This window comes from Acartia tonsa, chromosome 5, assembly GCF_053477335.1.
Source record: "Acartia tonsa isolate MP-2025a chromosome 5, ASM5347733v1, whole genome shotgun sequence".
Taxonomy (NCBI): Eukaryota; Metazoa; Arthropoda; class Copepoda; order Calanoida; family Acartiidae; genus Acartia; species Acartia tonsa.
Window position 1 is genome coordinate 14,030,829 of NC_137264.1, and position 18,475 is coordinate 14,049,303.

Consider the following 18,475-nt stretch of genomic DNA (forward strand, 5'->3'; position numbering starts at 1 on the left):
TAAAATTTATCATCCTGTAAATTAAAATTATGATGGAAAAGTTTTATATTTATACTGCTGGTTTGTACAACGCATTTATGATTTAATGAAGGTCTCAAACGTTTACATGCCAGAAAAAAAGAGCTGTACGTCAAAAAAAAACTTTTCGGACAGACAGAAAGATAGCTTGATATTTGCCTCTTGACTTTAAAAAGTTTTGGATCATGGAAAGAAAACGAAGTAGTGGGTTTCGTTGTATTTTCACAGTTGCTTTTGATAGGTTATTTTAGGTTAGGTTAGGTAAATGTTAATTATTGCCCCGCAGGGTTAGAGGCCCCGCAAGAACTAGAATTTTTAGAAATACAACTAAGAAAATACGATGAAAACCACTACTTCGTTTTCTTTCCATGATTCAAACTTTTTATTGGACGTTGTTGATTGATTAAAAAGGACCTGGACCCTGTACAAATTCTCCTTGTGAAGCTGGAGGTACCTGCGAAGAGCATGATGGCACTTTTACATGCTACTGCAGGTAGATATCTAGATATATAATTATCTATCTTACTATCTATCTATCTATATCTGGAGGAAATGATTGAATATTTACTTGCTACTACAGTTAGATATCAAGATAAATAATTATCTATCTTTCTATCTATATCTGGAGGAATATGATGGTACTTTTTGTGTGATACTGCAGGTCTAGATATATAATTACAATAGATATAAAATTATCTATCTTACTATCTTTCATATCTATCTATCTGAAAAGAGAAAAGTGTTTGCCTAATATTTTGTCTCTTTGGGAGGGCGTTGAGGGACAGAAAAATAGCCTAAAATCACTCATTTATATTGCTGCCCTGAAAAGTACAGCCTATTCAGATTAAGATCTCAGAGATTTATAGCTTCAGGCCCCTCCGACGCCATCAGTACCTCCTAGAGGCCTCTTAGAGCAAAGCCGCTAATATATTTAGATGCTATTCAAAATAAAGTGTAAAAAAGTCATGTTCAGATTAGCTTTAGTATATATTGAATGGCCATTTTTACCCTATTTAAACAAATTCACTGTACGTAAATATCAAGGAATATCTAAGTCAAAGTTAAGAAATAATATGTAAATCATAAATTTCGGTTTAGGAATAATTATTAATCTTAAGGGATAAGACAATGGGCGAAAGATTTATATACATATATTCCCAATGTGATAAACAAAACTACCCCTTCTGTAGATGATTAAGGTTAATGGTTGCAAAGTTTGGACACTACTTGTTCAGAACCAATCAAAATCCAATGAAAATAACACTGGTACCCAAAGTTTTATAACAAATTTATCTAATTTAATGCAGTTCGATTGGCCAGTTTCAATGTTGTAGAGTCCAAACTTTTCAACCAGTAATTTTATCTTAAGAGGGGTCTAATAATTTTGTTTATTAAAATTGGGGATGCACGTCATTGTCTCATCCCTTTAAATCCCTGTATTTTCATCCTTTAATTTACATTATCCTCCCCCCCCCCTGAAAATAAAGTTTTATAAGCACAAAAAATGTATAGAATGTTATGTCACTTTAAAATTGTTTTTACCTTATTTGGTAATGCTCAATTACATACAATATATTTACCCTTTGCTTATAACGATTCCTTTTTAAAAGCGAAGCTTTATTATAATTAGGTTCGTTCTGTACGTCTGTACGTCCGTTACGGATAGCTTTTTTTTATAATCTATGCATGCTAGAATTGTTATATTGATTTTAAACTTTGATGATTATTACTGTAGCTTTTAGGTTCAATTTAAGAAAGCGTAGCAACTCATAATATAATCATTACCAAAAAGTCCGTAGGTACAATTTTAGCATGATGAGTATTTAACTTTTAATAAAAATTTTTAAAGCGAAGCTTTTCTATAATTAGGTTCGGTCCATCCGTACGTCCGTAACGGATAGCTCTTTTAGTTAATTTAGGCATGTTATAATTGTCCTATCGATTTCAAACTTTGCATGGTGATTCCTTTCATAGTTAGGTGCAATTTAGAAAGCGTAGCAACTCTATAATCATTACCAGAATGTCCGTACGTCCATTTAAACATGTCGATTTTTTTACTTTTTCAACAACAAATTTTTATGTGATCTAATCATCCGATAGATCTGATTTTTGGTACATTGATTCCTGGGACGACAAAGTATAATGTTATAAGCGAAGCAACTCTATAATCAAGTCCTAAACATGTAAGTATGTCCATAAACATTATCCTGTATCAAGCAGTTTTTCAACAAATTTACTTACAATTTTGCTTCGACTCTTATACATTTATATTCTGATTATTCAGTTCTGACAAAAGTGTTAATATCCGTTTGTCTTACCGCTAAAGTGCTTCGCTTTTATGGATGTTGTCATCCTTGTTAAAAAAATAATACTCCTATTCCCTTGTAATTTTGGAATATTTATTACTTCAACGATTAGGTATAATATTATATGCAAAGTTTTTATATTATCAAGTCTTAAAACGTAAGCAAAAGATTAATGCTAAATTTTTAATGTTCGTTAGTCTGTCTGTTTGACTTTTAAAGATTTGCTTTTATGGATGTTGCCATCCTTGTTAACTTGTAGAGCAACTATCCTTAATCTTTGAACATGTCCACAGCAAAATTTAAAACTTACTTAAAAGGATATTGTACTTCATTGAAGAATGTATAAAATTAGAAGTTTAATATTTATTGATTAGAAAAAGTCAAATATATAAAAGGATAAGACAATGGCCGATAAATTGATGTACACCCCTAATAATGATACACAAAATTACCCGTTCTGTGGATTACAATATATAGCCGAATGTCTCCTCCCTCCCAAAGAAAATTAATTATTCAAAAAATTGTTTTTTAGTGAAGAAAGAGAAGGAAGATTTTGTGAGTTAGAAAAACAGAAATCAGAAGCGTATTTTACAGGTGGGCGATTTATATCTGTTTAATTGTGTACATAACTTGTGGATTTTTATTAGACTACTTATAATATATATCCTATAATGTAAAGTAGTAAGGTATTTTGTCTAAAGCTAAAAATCTTGAGATGTTTTTTTCGGCTATTTTCTGACCAAAATCGTCCTCCCCTAGTGTATATGGGACGAAGCAACCAGTAGTCAATATTCTAACTTACTAGCGGGTACGTCCCTAGAGGCCTCTAGTGGCACTTGAGGACGGGGGGAGTCGAATTTGATAACCCAATTTCTCATTTTGATTTTAAAAGAAAAAGTAAAAAAATATTCTGGTGCTGCGCCCATGATTTATGGGCAATTACAAAAAAAATTCTGGTGCTACGCCCATAATTATTGGTAGCACCAGGAATATTTCTTTTTTTTTTTTGGGGGGGGGGTTTGGGGTGTCCCACCCCCAAGAAAATAGCTTAAAACCACCACAGGACCAATAGTTATATACCCTAAAGAGTAGAATCCGATCGGTTCAGTGGTTACCGAGATCTTAAGGGACGGACGGACAGACGGATAGACATCATTCTACTTTGTATTATAGATTATTAGGTAGTATTGTACTTACACTTATTTGGGGGGGGGGGGGGGGGTTGGGGGTGTCTGTTGACGGACAGACATCATTCTACTTTGTATTATAGATTATTAGGTAGTATTGTACTTACACTAATGCCATCTAGAGGATATAAAATGAACTACATATATAAACTCATAAATTATCTTATTATAGGAAGAAGTTTTGTGCAACTAGAAAAGCTGCCTGGCTCCTCTACTAGAACTAGTATTAACCTGTATTAAAACCTAATATTCAAATATAATATAGAGTCAAAATGCCATCTGGAGGATATAATATAAACTACAGATAATTCATACAAATCTTATTATAGAAAGAAGTTTTGTGCAACTAGAAAAGCTACCTAGCTCCTCTGCTAGAACTAGTTTTAACCTGTATTAAAATCTAATATTCAACTATAATATGGTGTCAACAAAAAAACTACATATAACTAATAATAAATTCTTATTAAAGGAAGAAAATGCCATCTAGTGAATATAAAATAAACTACATTTATCTAATAGTAAATCTTATTATAGGAAGAAGTTTTGTGCAACTAGAAAAGCTACCTAGCTCCTCAACTAGAACTAGTATCAACCTTGAGTTTAGACCAGATGAAATCAATGATGGAATTCTTATTTCTACAAGGAAATCATTCATTAATAGTTCATTTAGACGTCCCCTCGAGGCTAACAAAACTGGTTTTAATGTTAATTTTTTTTATTTTAGTATCCACGGAAAATTGGTTAATTCCGGTTCAAATTCAGCATATATATTAATCCGTTTCGAAGAGATACGGGAAAATTAAATATTAAATTTCAATATTGGATATTTTTTTCATTTTTATTACGAAATACAATATATAACACTAGCGGCTACGCCCCTAGAGGCCTCTAGTGGCACTTTAAATGTTTTTTTATATTCAAAATATGGCTATTTTGCGTTTGACGTTTATTTTCGTTGAACTTTCTTTCTAAATCGAGAAATAAAAAAAAAATCTCTAGAAGGGTGGTAGTACCTTTCCCCAAAATAGTTATAAACCTTCCCGGGACATATGAGAATCTACCCTGTTAAGGTGAAACTGATCGGTTCAGCGGTTAGCGAGATCCTTCGGTACAAACACACAAACAAACATCCTGTTACTTTAGTATAAGGATTTCATTGCATTTCTATCTTAATTATTTCATTATTAAAAATAAAGGGGTACAGCAATGGACGACAAATTTATATACATCCACAACGATGATCTTTCAAAATTATACCATATTGATACAGGAATTCTAATACCAGTTTAAAAATGATAAAACGATTCTAACATCCCCGAATTATCAACTGCAGTTATCCTATACGGCCGTAGGACGGACAAACATATCTTAAAAATGTAGAAAAGCTTAATATTGGTCTAAATTAATTTAAGTCTGCCTTTAAAAGAAGTAGAAAACATGGGATTTTTATTTTATTTTCTATAAGTTATACCTCTATTAGAATGAAGACATATTTTTGGCATTCATTTTATGGGTTGTAATCAATAGGCATTTAGAACAAAAATTATGCACTTTTAAATAGCCCAGCTACTCTATAATGTACAGAGGTGGATTCTTAAAAAAAATTTGCCCCACTAATGGCATAGTGTGGCAAAATTGTTTTTGTGAAAAATCCACCAAAATCGAACACAGTAATAGTGTCTGACTGATTATGACGTAACAAAAAAAAATAGCCAATGAGAGGCCACTATAAATTTTACCATTGGTCAATAACGGCCTCTCATTGGCTAATTTTTTTTGTTACGTCATAATCAGTCAGACACTATTACTGTGTTCACCAAAATCACATTAAAAATCTACAAAAATTAAACAAAATCATATGTTAATGACACTTCTATGATTTTGTTTAATTTTTGTAGATTTTTCATGAGATTTTGGTGGATTTTTCACGAAAACAATTTTGCCCCACTAAGCGATTAGTGGGGCAATTTTTTTTTAAGAATCCACCTCTGGTCTTATCTGTATTTGGGGGAGCAGAAGGGAGAAAAAATATTCTAAAACCATCCCATGACCTATGTGAACTTACCTAAAATAAAGAAATCAATCGATTCAGTGGTTAGCGAGACATTAGAAAAAAAACCTTACTACTTTTTATAATAGGACTTAACTTTGTTTCCTATGAATGTTATCATCCTTGGTAACTTTTGTTTTCAATAACTAATCGGTATATTGATCTTAAATGCAAAGATCCATTCATAAATTATATGCAAAATAGTTTTTCAGTGATCTTAAGGGATAAGACAATGACCATGAAAATTAACGCTTCTGTAGATTAAAGTTATTAGTTGAAAAGTTTGGACACTGCTAGTTTTGTGCCAACTTATTAAAAATTCATTAAAAGTACCCAAGGGCTTTATTATAAAACTTTGGGTTCCAGTATAAATTACAGTTCAATATCCCCTCCCTCCTTTACAATATACTAGAAATGTCCAGAATATAAATGATGTTCCGCCTACTTTGCTATTTATGGATGTTGTCATCCTAGTTAAGTTCAATCAGGTTATATAAAAAAGGGGCGGAGATTTGTCAATCTAGAAAATACGTGTTTACATTTGTTCTAACCTAAGTGGGCGGAGTTTATGCAGTATATAAACTAAGATCTTAGGTATTATAATCAGTTTGCTTTTGACTTTCCAAGGAGAAGCATCAAATTCACGTACTTATAAGGTATTGAAAATGTTAATATATTTTACTATTATGAATTGTTATATTTTTGTTTTGCTTACAGCAGACCCTTATATTTAGAAGGGGGGGGGGGGGGGATAGGACTGTAAATTACACTGGTCAAAATTTCATAACCGTGTCTAAAAAACTTTGGGTACCTTTTTTGAATTTTGGTAGGTTCCAAACTTTTTAAACAATAATCTAAATCTACAAATGGATTAATTCTTGTTTTCATGATTGAGGATGTAAATTAATTAATTGTCTTATCCCTTAATATCCCTGCTAATAATATATTGTATCAGGAATGAAAATAAACCTGCTGTTGGTGATCGTGATGCTCCTGCTCCTAGAGGCCTCAGTATTTCCAGCAGCTATTCCCAAAGATCGTTCTGGAACCTTTTTTAGAAAAGCGCTGCATAGACCCCCAAAGCGACCTGGCAGATAAAACAATGGATGATAAATTAATATACATCCCCAATGATGATATATGAAATTAACCCTTCAGTAGATTAAAATTTTTGGTTGAAAAGTTTGGACACTGCTAGTTTGGGACCAACAAATCTATATTGAATAAGTTTTTAAGAAAACGAATAAGATAAAAAAAAACTTTGGATGCCTGTGTAATTTAAAGTCCAATTTCCCCTCCTTCCCTGGGGCTCAGCAAACGGGTACCCAGTATCAACAACTTCAGAAACAAACGACGAGCCCCACACCTCTTAAAATGGTCACATGCCTATATCTGCTGAACGATTTTTAGAATTAGATTTTATAAACTTTTGTGTATTAAATATATCTAATTTTTTTTATTTGTTGTGTTTTTACGCTTAGTAAATAGATAGTTAATTAAAATTTTATAAATTCATTTCTTTATGATATAACTGCAATCTAAATACTTTTAGGTCCTTTCCTTTTCTAAAATGGTATGTCATAAAAAAAAACAAGGATGACGAACCGCCCATAAATGTAGAAAGACTTTGCTTTTATTAAACTTTTGTTAACCAGTGTGATTTACAGTCCAATGTTCCTTTCCTCCCTGTAAGGTTCTCACTTTTTGTATGAGCAAGGATCTTGTTGGATAAGACAATTGACGTTAAATGTATGGATATCCCCAATTATGATAAACAAAATTACCATAATTAATAAAATTACTGGTTAGAAAGAAGTTTTTGAGCCAACGAATAAGATCCAATAATATAGATACTAGTTTATTTTACAATCCAATGTTCCTTTCCTCCCTGAGGGATTTCTCACTTTGCAATTAAGAAACTTTGGTGCTTTCATTAGATAACCTGTCGTTCTATCCCCCCCCCCCCAACGAATTTTTAAATTAAATATGGGAAGTGGTCAGTTAGTTTTTATCATATTCCTGACCATTGAAATGCCTATATAAGCAGTGCCTTAATCCTGCAGGGTTACCCATTACCCATTATAACCTAACCTAACCTAAATAAAAAATCTATCTATAACTTTCCCCTTATTATCAATTAATTTCAAGATAAGAGGTGGAGGGGAGGGGGGGGGGTGTTCTGTGTTCGACTAGGCACTTTAAGGGAAAATCGCTGTTAATGTTGAATGAATGAATCCTCATTAATATACAGAGAAGAGAAATCTGGGTTTGGTGATGTGTTCTCAATATTCATTAAAAAAGGTTGCTTTTTAAATAATCTTTCTAGAAAAGTAAGAGAATCCATGTCTGTCTTTTGTCATTATGTCTGTCTGTCTGTTCCAAATGATCTCGCTAACTGCTGAACTAATATGGTTCTCTTTTATAATGTAGCTTCTTATAGGTCAAAGGAATGTTATTAACTATTTCGGAGGAGAGTACCACAACCTTTCTAAGACAAATCGACCACATAAAAAATACAACCCCCCCCCCCAAAAAAAAAAAAGTTTTAAATTGGGGCGTGGTCAATTCAACCCCATCCCCCCATAAATATTTTTTTTAAAATCTGAAATATTAATCCCTTTAAAATCTGGCAAATACTCATTTTTTTAATATGTATGGTAGTAAATTCTGAATTTTCAGTCCATGTTCAGTTTAAGCCTGATCAAAATTTTAAACAATGATTTCATATATATATGTCATTTAGAGATGACCTTTGACCTTTCAGTCATTCAGCATGGTCATAGTGTTTAATGATAATTTTTATAGGTCATGTAGAGGTGACATATGACCTAGGATCAGGACCGGTGACCATGCGGTCATTAAGCCCGGTCAAACAGTACAAATGGAACAGGCTTATTGTTAAGCGCTACAGACAGGTAAGATGGACATTTTGTAGAAGAGCTACTCTGTAATTCACTTTGTTTGTAAGTCCGATATTCCGCTGATGTTTTGTGAAGATACACTTACATAAAGCATCCATTAAAAAAACTTATTTAGTCTGTCAGTCTGTCGAACATGCTACATAAGACATTTATTTCTTAATATGTAAAGGTTTCGTGATTTTCTATTTTGTTATCATATCTTATTCTATCCTTTTTCCCTTTTCTCTCCTCTTTTTAGTGAACACGGAATATATGAGCATTTCTGATTGAAGAATAGAATTATTTATTTTGTAAAACTTGTTTATTATTACTTTTTTATAGGATGGAGTATTAATCTTGAATAATGATACCCCCATAACTGGCAGATCACAGGGAGATAATAAGGATTTGAACCTTAGAGGAAAAGCTTACATTGCAGGTAGTTAACCTTATATAAAAGTAACAGGATGTCTATGTGTGTCTGTCTGTCTGTACAAAAGGATTACTCTAACAGCTGAACCAATAGGGTAATACTTTACAGTGTATAGTCCTCAAAGGTCCTTAAAAGGTTCATTACTATTTTAGGAAAAAAGTTATTATATAAAAAAAAGGGGCGTAGTCGCTAGTTTATGTATATATTTGTCAGGGAGGAAGTGGACACTAATGGTTGAAATAATACACAACCTTTTCTTCCATTCTTCTCCTCGGATCTAAAGGGATAAGACAATGGTCAATAAATGGATGTACAATGATAATATACAAAATTACCCCTTCTGTAAATACCAATAAGAGGATGAAACGTTTGAACACTTAATTTTATGAACCACCCAATCAAAATTCAATAAAAGTTCCCAAATTTTTTAAGCCATCAAATAAGAAAACAGTATCATAAAACCTTGGGGACTCAAAATAAATATATTAGTATTGACAGACCACCTATTTATTTTAATATTCACAATTTTAGAAATTCAGCGAAAAATTGTAATTTATGTAGTTGGAAGATTTTTAGAGCAATTTAAAATTGTTGGCACTATAACTATGTAATTTTATACCTTCCTTCAAAATTATGGATCAACTGAATCTTAGTTTCCGATTGTGTACATAGCACCCTCATCCTATCTCAATATTTACTACTAGCTAAAAAAGTTTCAAACATTAATTTTGATTTCCCTTTTGAAATTTCCCTTTTGAAAATATCTTTTGCAATAGTTTGGTTATCTGTTGTACAACTTCGGAAATTAGGGAAGAAATGGGTAATCGATTTTCAGTGTATAAAATTATGGGGTAAACATCAAAAGAATAATAATGTGTATCTGGAAAAAGATTTTAATTATCTATTTTTTTAGTAGCGAAGCTTCTCTATATTTAACTTTGTCTATCTGTTCGTCAGTTCGTTGGTCAGTCCATCAGTCTGTACTGCTATAGAGGAAATATGATTCTTCTTGGCTGCTAATGAAGGAGAGGGTTAGAATTTTTTTTGAAGATTCCAGGGAGGACGGGGACATTTGGCTGTTAATTACACTAGTACCCAAAGTTTTGTATTAACGTTTTTTACTCGTTGGCTTAACAACTTTGGGGACTTTTGCTGAATTATAATTGGTTGGTTCATTAAGTAGAGGGTCCAAACGTTTTAACCTAATTGTAATCTACAGAAGGTATAATTCTGTGTATCATCATTATTGGGAATTTACATCAATTTATCGTCCATTGTCTTATCCCTTTAGATTTCTTATACCAATAAGCTTCCAAAATGTATATAATTAACTTGGGTCTTCGGTCTATAGGTCATGCTACAAAAATATTTATATTGAAACACATCTGAAAGATTGCATGAGTATTTCTCTATAATTTAAGTCGTATTTTATAACCACTGAACATCTGTTGTTTAAATCACTTTTTCTGTATCACCAAACCTCTAAGTTTTTTTTGTGCTTCGCTACTTATGTATGTTGTCATTCTTGTTGTTTTTATTCTAAAACTAAATATGTTTAGCAACATATACAATTAAAAGAAACTCTATAAAAATACGGAAAATTTTATATAGGACGCGCTTCTTCCGGGGATCTAAAGGGATAAGACAATAAATTGATGTAATTCTCCAATGATAATACACAAGATAACCCCTCCCGTAGATTACAATTAGTGGTTGAAACGTTTAAACACTTAATAAATTAATAAACCAACAAAATAAATTCAATAAAAGTCCCCAAAACTTTTAAGCCAATAAGAAGTTTATAAAACTTTGGGGACTAGTGTAATAAACAACCCAATGTCCCCTCCCTCCTCGGCTTCTTCTCACTTCTTTGCAATTTAATAATAGTTATTTCTCGCATCGTATTATAAACGGCTTTCCGCGGATATAGAGTGTACAATTATAAGATTAAAACTAGTTTTTAGCCCCTAGGTGCCGTAGGCACGGGCTAAAAGGACTGGTTTTAATCTTATGATTGTACATTTTTATATTCGTAGAAAGCTGGATATAATACGATGCTAGACATGGTTTTTTCGTATGGATGAGAACCGGTTTCTCTCCACCGGATTCGAATGAATACGAGAAATAGATTTCACACAGAGTTCGAACAATTTATTAGCATGTAATCTTTGCAAATTTTCATATTATCAGGGATAAAGTTATAGATTAATGGAAGATAAATTAAATATATCAGTTCTTCAAAATTACAGATTATATTCTACTAAGGGATCTTAAGGGATAAGACAATAGACGATTAATTTATATATATATATATATATCTGTAGATTTAGATTTTTAGTTTAAAAATTTGGACCAACCAAACAAAATTCAAGTTTTTGATCCAATATATAGGATAATGTAGATAACTTTGGGTACCAGTGTAATTTACAGTCCAATGTCCCCTTTCTCTCTGATTCTACTACATCTAAGACAAGTTTTTTTTTAAAGGTAAATTTATGTTCCAATTTCCTATCTCTTTTTCCCTAAAAATTAATGACCGTTCTGTCTGTAAGATGAATATTAAAATTCATAGTGTTAAATAATTCAATACTAGCGGCTACGCCCTTAGAGGCCTCTAGGAGCACTTGAGGTGGAAGGAATAAAGGGGGAAGGTGGTTGCTACTCCAATTATAATTTTAGTTTTAAAAAATTTTTGGGGGGGGAGGAGGGTCTCTTGGGAAGATTGTGATAACCTCCCTCAATGTGTTATAAACATTCCCAGATGCTACGTTGTAAAGGAGAACCATATCAGTTCAGCGGTTAGCAAGATCCTTCAGTACAAACAGACAGTCACACAGATAGACAATCTGTTACTCTTAAATAAAGATTAAATTAAAAGTTATAGAATCAATTTTTGCAACCAAGCTACTCTATAATTTTATTTGTCTCTATACCTATACATTGTATATATATCCATGGGTTAAGTTTGATTAACTCGGCTGCAAAAGTCTAAAGTCTTTTTTGATTACAGATGAGTGCCTTAACCAATAAAAATATTTACTTCATAACTAACTTTTTGAGTTTAATGATTATTCTGAAAAAAATGAGCTTATAATATAAACCATATATTGTCTGTCTGCAAATTACAAAACGTGCATTTTACTTGTCTGCTACTATTATCTTCGATAACTTATATTTTCCAAAAATTTGTATAGCTTATATTTAAAAACAACGTTATTTATAGCGTTACAACAAAATAATATCTTTGTCCTATCGCTGTATCCACGTAAGGCTTAAATTACAATGTATTAGCCGCTCCCAAAATGTTAATGTTATGAGGCCTATTTAAATCTCAAGGATGTAGGGATAAGGTAATTGAAAATTAATAATTTTTCTTTCTCAATTTGTAAAGTCTCCCAGTGAGTAAGGGAGGGGACAATGGATCGAATATTCAATTTTTAGGAGTCTCAGACTTTGGGGACTGGCTTAAAGGGAATGTGCAAGAATTTAGCAGTTTCTGACTGAGTTTGGGGACTTGCGCATGAAATGCCGCTACTCGTTATGTATGTTTTGAATATTACAGACGGGGAGAAGGGATAAGGGAAGTGGGGGCAAGGGAAATAAACACTCGTTGTGTTAGTTTGGAATGTAGCAAGAAGCAAGGGAAATAAACAGAATAAAAAGGGGCAGTCATATTCTTGCTAGCAGCTGGCCGGGTCCAATAATCTTTTAATATAAAAATCACACCAAAAAACCTCAATATATTTCATCAAAAACAAGTTGTGATTTCACTTTACATGACGCTATGGAAATCTATTATTCAATTAACAATCCCTTTGTAATTTCCTACAAATTTATTGGATTAAACTGGATTTCATGCCCTTTCTTTGATAACTATTATATTGAATTAATTGCCCATTGTCCCCTCCCTTACTCCCTGGGTCAAACCACTTTCGTGAATAACGACCTTAGGTTTGGTGGGGTTTTATACTTTCTAGCGTTGGCAAATCCAAAAATCCCTGATATTTAGTATACCTCAACTTGTAATCAACGGAAAATTAATTATCCATTTGTTCCCTAATTTCCGAAGTTGTACGATAGATAACCCAACTATTGCAAAAGTTATTTTCAGCTACTCCGGTCGAAGGGAAAAAAGATATAATCTATAAACGATTTATACTTTTTTTACGTTATACATTTATACGTTATTTTTTGGGGAAGTTTGAAGCATTTTTAGCTAGTAGATATTATTGAGATAGGATGAGGGTGATACGTACAAAATCGGAAACTAAGATTCAGCTGACCCAACTTGTTTATGAATGAGTTTTAAAAAGATATTCCACTTTTTTGTTTTATGTTTTACCACGGTACTAGGATTTAAGCAATAGATATGAATAAGTATATAAAAGTATATTTTATCTTTTTAGATTAATTTATTTTCATAAATATATTTTGTTTTAAATAAGCAAATCAGACAGACAAAATACATTCAAGAATTTACTCTTGGAAAACTTATTTAAAATAGATAAGGCGATATTTACAGAGAAAGTGACAAATATTTATACATTTTTCTCGATTGATGACACACAAAATTAGCCCTTCTGTAGATGAAAATTAGTGGTTAAAACGTTTAAACACTCAACCTAATGAATGAACCAATCAAAATTCACTAAAGTCCTCAAAGTTGTTCAGACAACGAATATAAAAACGTTAATATAAACTTTGTGGACTAATGTAATAAACAGCCCATTGTCCCCCTCACTCTGTATAAAAAAACCTCAGCTTCGCTACTTATTGAAGAAGTCATCCTAGTTATACTTAGGTTTCACACAAAAAAACATCTAAAAAATTCCTATTCCTAGATATTTTATTGCAGACAAATTTAGAAAAATTGGCAAAGTCTTCATGAAATTTTTAATACTTCTAATATTGCAACTTTATTAAAAATTTATGTTGCATAAAAAATTTAGGTTCTGTCTGTTAATAGTCGCTTATAAAGTCACAAATTTCAAGTAAAAGTTTAATACAATGAAATGAACTCTTTTCTTTTAGTTTTTCAGCTGCGTTTCATATGGACATACTTTATACTTTTTAAAACTCGCTACATTCTTGTCATTGCTGCGCTATCAATTGACGCACTTGGAAGATTCTATAATTAAGGTATATCCGTACGTCCGTCCATCTAAAACATACTGATGATTACTGGTACGATATGTAGTAAGTAACCCACCTTTATAAGCAAATCTTTAAATGTAAGTACGCCCGGATTTAGAATCCTGTATTCAAGTAACTTTGGGATAGATTTACACAAAAATTTTGTTTAGACTTGTAGATATTGTTGAATATTGACTGCATGTTTTATTATATTCATAACTGTTCGTTTGTCTGTGTGATTATTTAAGCTCCGCGTTAATGGGTGTTATCATCCTTTTTTGGAATAAATAATAGTTATGCAATAGCCTATTTATCAATAAAGGCGTTGTAAAGTTTTGTATCAATTATAAATTGATATAATATTAAACGAGCTCATATTTTGGTTTTAGAATTTCTTTTTGCAGCTTCTCTAATATTACGTATGCCTTTCTAGCACTTAGCAAAGCTACTCTATAATTCAATTTGTCTGTCCGTCCGTCCGTCTGTAAGAAACGTAATGGGGGAAGGGGGAAATTTCTTGGTTGCTATTTGAAATAGACAACTGAAATTTTGTGTGTGGATTCCCTTTACCATTGAGCATCCATTTAAACCCTTGATTTAAACCTTGTAATAGTGTCTAAATTTTTATCTTTGTGACGTAACAAAAATCCACCTCTTTTTTAGGGGTTTCCTTTCCCACCTCCCCTCTCATCCTTCGATTTTTGTTCCGTCACAAAGATAAAAAGTTAGACACTATTACTAGGTTCATCCATTTTATAATTTAAGACCTAAATCTTTGTTGTAACTTTTGCTTTTAATTACCAATGATTATCTGCTTAATCAATCACTTTTTTCCATTATTCTTTTGTTTTTCGCAACTTATGGATGTTGTCATCCTTGTTTATTAGTAAGTTTTCTAGCATTAGCTGATGCGCTCAGTATGGACATAATTGCCTTTGTTATTATTTTGATTTATATTTGTAGATGAACTAATTGGTTATGTATATCCACCCACTCGGATTTTAAAGCATGCGTGGATAAATGGATAGGACAATGGAAAATAAAATAGTTTGCAATATTGTTATTGAACCTCCAATGGGCTAGTAGCTCGTATAGTTTTTTTAACGAAGCTACTTTATAATGTAATTTGTCTGTCCGTCAGAACGTCCATCACGCTATAAAATATGTTTTTTCTACAGTTATTAGAGATAGAATGCTTATTTGTTGTGAAAAAAACACCTTACCAAAGAGCAAAAAGTATACAGCTTTCTTTGTCTGTCGGTTTGTCATGCAACAAAAGATAAATGTATCTATAAGTATATATAGTTTTTTTGGGGGTTTTTACTATTTCTCTTTCTTTTCTTCTTTTTGTGACCAATGAACATCTGAAATAATGGATTTAATATTACTTGGATCTTACTCTAACTATCATGTACTATCAATAAAGTAAACCTTGTAGCGGGCTAAAATAACGATACTCAATCCCCTCCCCACCTCATAAACGGACTGACTAATAAATGACAGAGAAAATAGCAACCTAAATTGAATTCAATTTCCCCCTGTCATAATATTCACGTATATTCTACATTAATTTTTATGTTAGACATTTCAACTGTCTATTTGTCTATTTTTTTAGGTTTTTCTCCTTATCGAATGTTGTCATCCTTGTTTATTTATGTATACTTATTTATCTGTATATCCCTTTAAATATGGAACCAAGCCAAAATTAGAAAATATTTCTATGCAACAATATTAATCTTATTCTTTTTTTAATTTTCTGAAAATGGGTTTAGGGAATCTTTACACAAAAAATCAGCCGTCTATCTTGATTAGCAGCTGAGAAAATCACATATCGCCTACTGCGATACGAACGGATAGACAAAGTAAATTAAAGAGTAGCTTTGCTAAATAAATGTGTTTGTTAAGGTTTACCAGATGAGATGAGAAGATGGAAGGGAGGTGGTCAAAATTTTCCTGATAATTTTAAGGTTGGTTTTTAAAAGCGAAGCGTTTCTATAATTAGGGTCGGTCCGTCCGTCACAGAGAGTTAGCTCTTTTCGTTAATTAAACAGGTTAGAATTGTCCTATCGATTCCAAACTTTGCATGATGATACCTGTAGTAGTTAGGTACAATTTAGAAAGCGTAGCAACTCTATAATCAATACCAGAAAGTCCGTACGTCCATTTGAAACATATCGATTTTTATCTTTTTTGACAACAATTTTTTGTATGTTAAAATTATCCGATTATTCTGATTTTTAAAAATCTGATTTTTATTACAACAAGGTACAATGTTATAAGCAAAGCATCTCTATAAATAAGTCCCAAAAATGTAAGTATGTCCTTAAACAGTATCATCTGTTTATGCAGTTTTGCAACAAATTTACTAACAATATTGTTTGTACTGATGCATTAATATTCTGCTAATTCAGTTCTAACACTATAAAAGTGTTAATGTCCGTTTGTTCTACCGTTTCAGTTCTTCGCTTTTATGGATGTTGTCATCCTTGTTGTTTTGTTAAGTAATTGAATATCCTTATAACAATAAAAAAAATAGTTTTTTTTGTATGAAGCTTGATATCTCTAGGAAAATTCTGGTCCTTACTAGAATGTCTTGGGTTGGTTTTAGACTTTTAGAAGGGTTGATACACCTGAAGGGGGTAGGCAAAGGGAAAAATTTCACTTGCCCTGAAACATAAGATAGGGGAGTTTAATTGCTCGACAATTTTTTAGGGGTGTATAAGAAATGTGAAGTTGCACCGGAAGGAGATCAACCTGTTCAGAGACGTGGAGTATAAACAATTTGTACAGGAGTGCAATATCCATCCCTGCACTGGAATCACGTGCAAAAATGGCGGCAAATGCTCCGTGAAGAGAACAGGTAAACCGGATTTAATTTGGGGCAGTCAGAGAGGGAGAGAAATCGTGCTGTAAACTACACTGGTACTCAAAACTTTATAAATACGATCTCCTATTGACTAAAAACTATTTTTTTTGTTTTTCTTAAAGATAAAACAAGGATGACAACATCCATAAGTAGCAAAACATATTGATCATTAATGGACACATAAACAGTTTAAATTACACAACAAATCTTCAATGGTTAAAAAAGAAAGGAAGAAAAAAAGAATAGACGATAAAAAAGAAAATAAATATAAATTTCTTTTGAGTTGCATACCAGATGCTTTTGACAGTCTATTCTTAATAGCAGCCGAGAAAATCTCCTTTCATCCCATATTTTACGGACGGCCTAACTGACACACAGAAAAAGTTAATTACAGAGTATCTTCACAACTGTAAAAATCTTAATTTTATAGGAAAAGCCAAATGTAGCTGTCCCAAGGGCTATCGAGGCAAGCGGTGCGGCAAAACAGCAAAGAAGCAACGGCGACGCAAAAACCGCCGCCGCCGACAGCAGAGAAAATACCGCCAAGCAATGTGGAATAGATTCGGCGATAGAGACAGGGAAAAATATGATTATAATAGAAGGAGATATGTTTAAAAATATTTTTTATGGCATTTGTGTAAAAACTTTAAAATATTGTTTAAGAATTAAAAATAATTTTGATTTAGCCTTAAATACAAAATAGATTAATGTATAGACGTGACCATACTTTTAACCATAAACTTTAATCAGCAGATGGGTAATTCTATTTTTCATCATTGGGGATGTACATCAATTTATCGTCCATTGCCCTATTTCTTTAAAGTTTCTGTTTTTTTTTACCAATTTTTGCGGCTGTGATAATGTAAATATTAGTTATTCATAGCATCGTACTATAGACAGATTTCTGCGGATATTAGGATGAAAAATAAATAAGATTTAAACCAGTTTTTTCAGCTCCGAGAGGGGCAAATGCTGGGCAAACAAAAATAGTTATTTTAATATTTGTGGAAAATTGTCTGTAATTCGCCGCTCTACATGATTTTTCAGTATGGCTGTGAACCGGCTACAATCCAGCGGTTAGTAATCTGTTTTGAAGCCATACTTTAAATAAAATTGTATACCTAAATAGTAAATAGTGTATGTTCATTTATTATTGTTTTATGTCTTTTTATTTTTGAGGGTAGCTTGTTTGTTTGTTTCTTTATTGAAAATACTTTTAATAAAGAACTTTAAAAAAGCCTCTTTCCACCCAAAATTGCTTTGTATTATAAAATGCATTTAAATCATTTTTAAAAATCTTATTGTTTTTAAACATTCCATTTGTAAATCTCTTAATACATGCTTGATATTATAAATGAATATATGTAAATATATGTAAAATATAGATTGAAAATAAAACATGTACATTGTACATCGATTTATTATTCTTCAAGCCCAATTTTGTTAACAAAATTACCCCTTCTGCACATTATTACAGGGAAACTTCACAAATAAATCATATGTCTATCTTAATTAGCAGCATAGAAAATCACATTTCCCAAATGATGCTATAGACGGACAAAGTGAACTATAAAGTAGCTTC

General features: G+C 32.0%; 1 protein-coding gene across 1 annotated transcript; it reads left to right on the forward strand.

Annotated features, from left to right (window-relative positions):
- The first annotated feature begins 429 nt into the window (after nt 1–429).
- Nucleotides 430–18,304, forward strand: LOC145320251 (pikachurin-like). The gene is made up of 9 exons (XM_080162681.1): nt 430–511; nt 2,857–2,918; nt 4,046–4,152; nt 7,811–7,862; nt 8,367–8,476; nt 8,804–8,900; nt 15,933–15,994; nt 16,740–16,887; nt 17,324–18,304. Exons 5-9 carry the CDS (start codon nt 8,411–8,413, stop codon nt 17,506–17,508), a joined length of 558 nt encoding a protein of 185 aa, XP_080018807.1. The 5' UTR covers nt 430–511; nt 2,857–2,918; nt 4,046–4,152; nt 7,811–7,862; nt 8,367–8,410; the 3' UTR covers nt 17,509–18,304.
- Nucleotides 18,305–18,475: the final 171 nt, after the last annotated feature.

Bases quoted from the DNA above. Each gene is read 5' to 3' on its own strand.
- LOC145320251 (XM_080162681.1), top strand. From the start codon at position 8,411: ATGCGGTCATTAAGCCCGGTCAAACAGTACAAATGGAACAGGCTTATT. The intron at 8,477-8,803 runs GTAAGATGGACA...ACTTTTTTATAG, and splicing joins TTGTTAAGCGCTACAGACAG to GATGGAGTATTAATCTTGAA. The intron at 15,995-16,739 runs GTTGGTTTTTAA...ACAATTTTTTAG, and splicing joins ATTTTCCTGATAATTTTAAG to GGGTGTATAAGAAATGTGAA.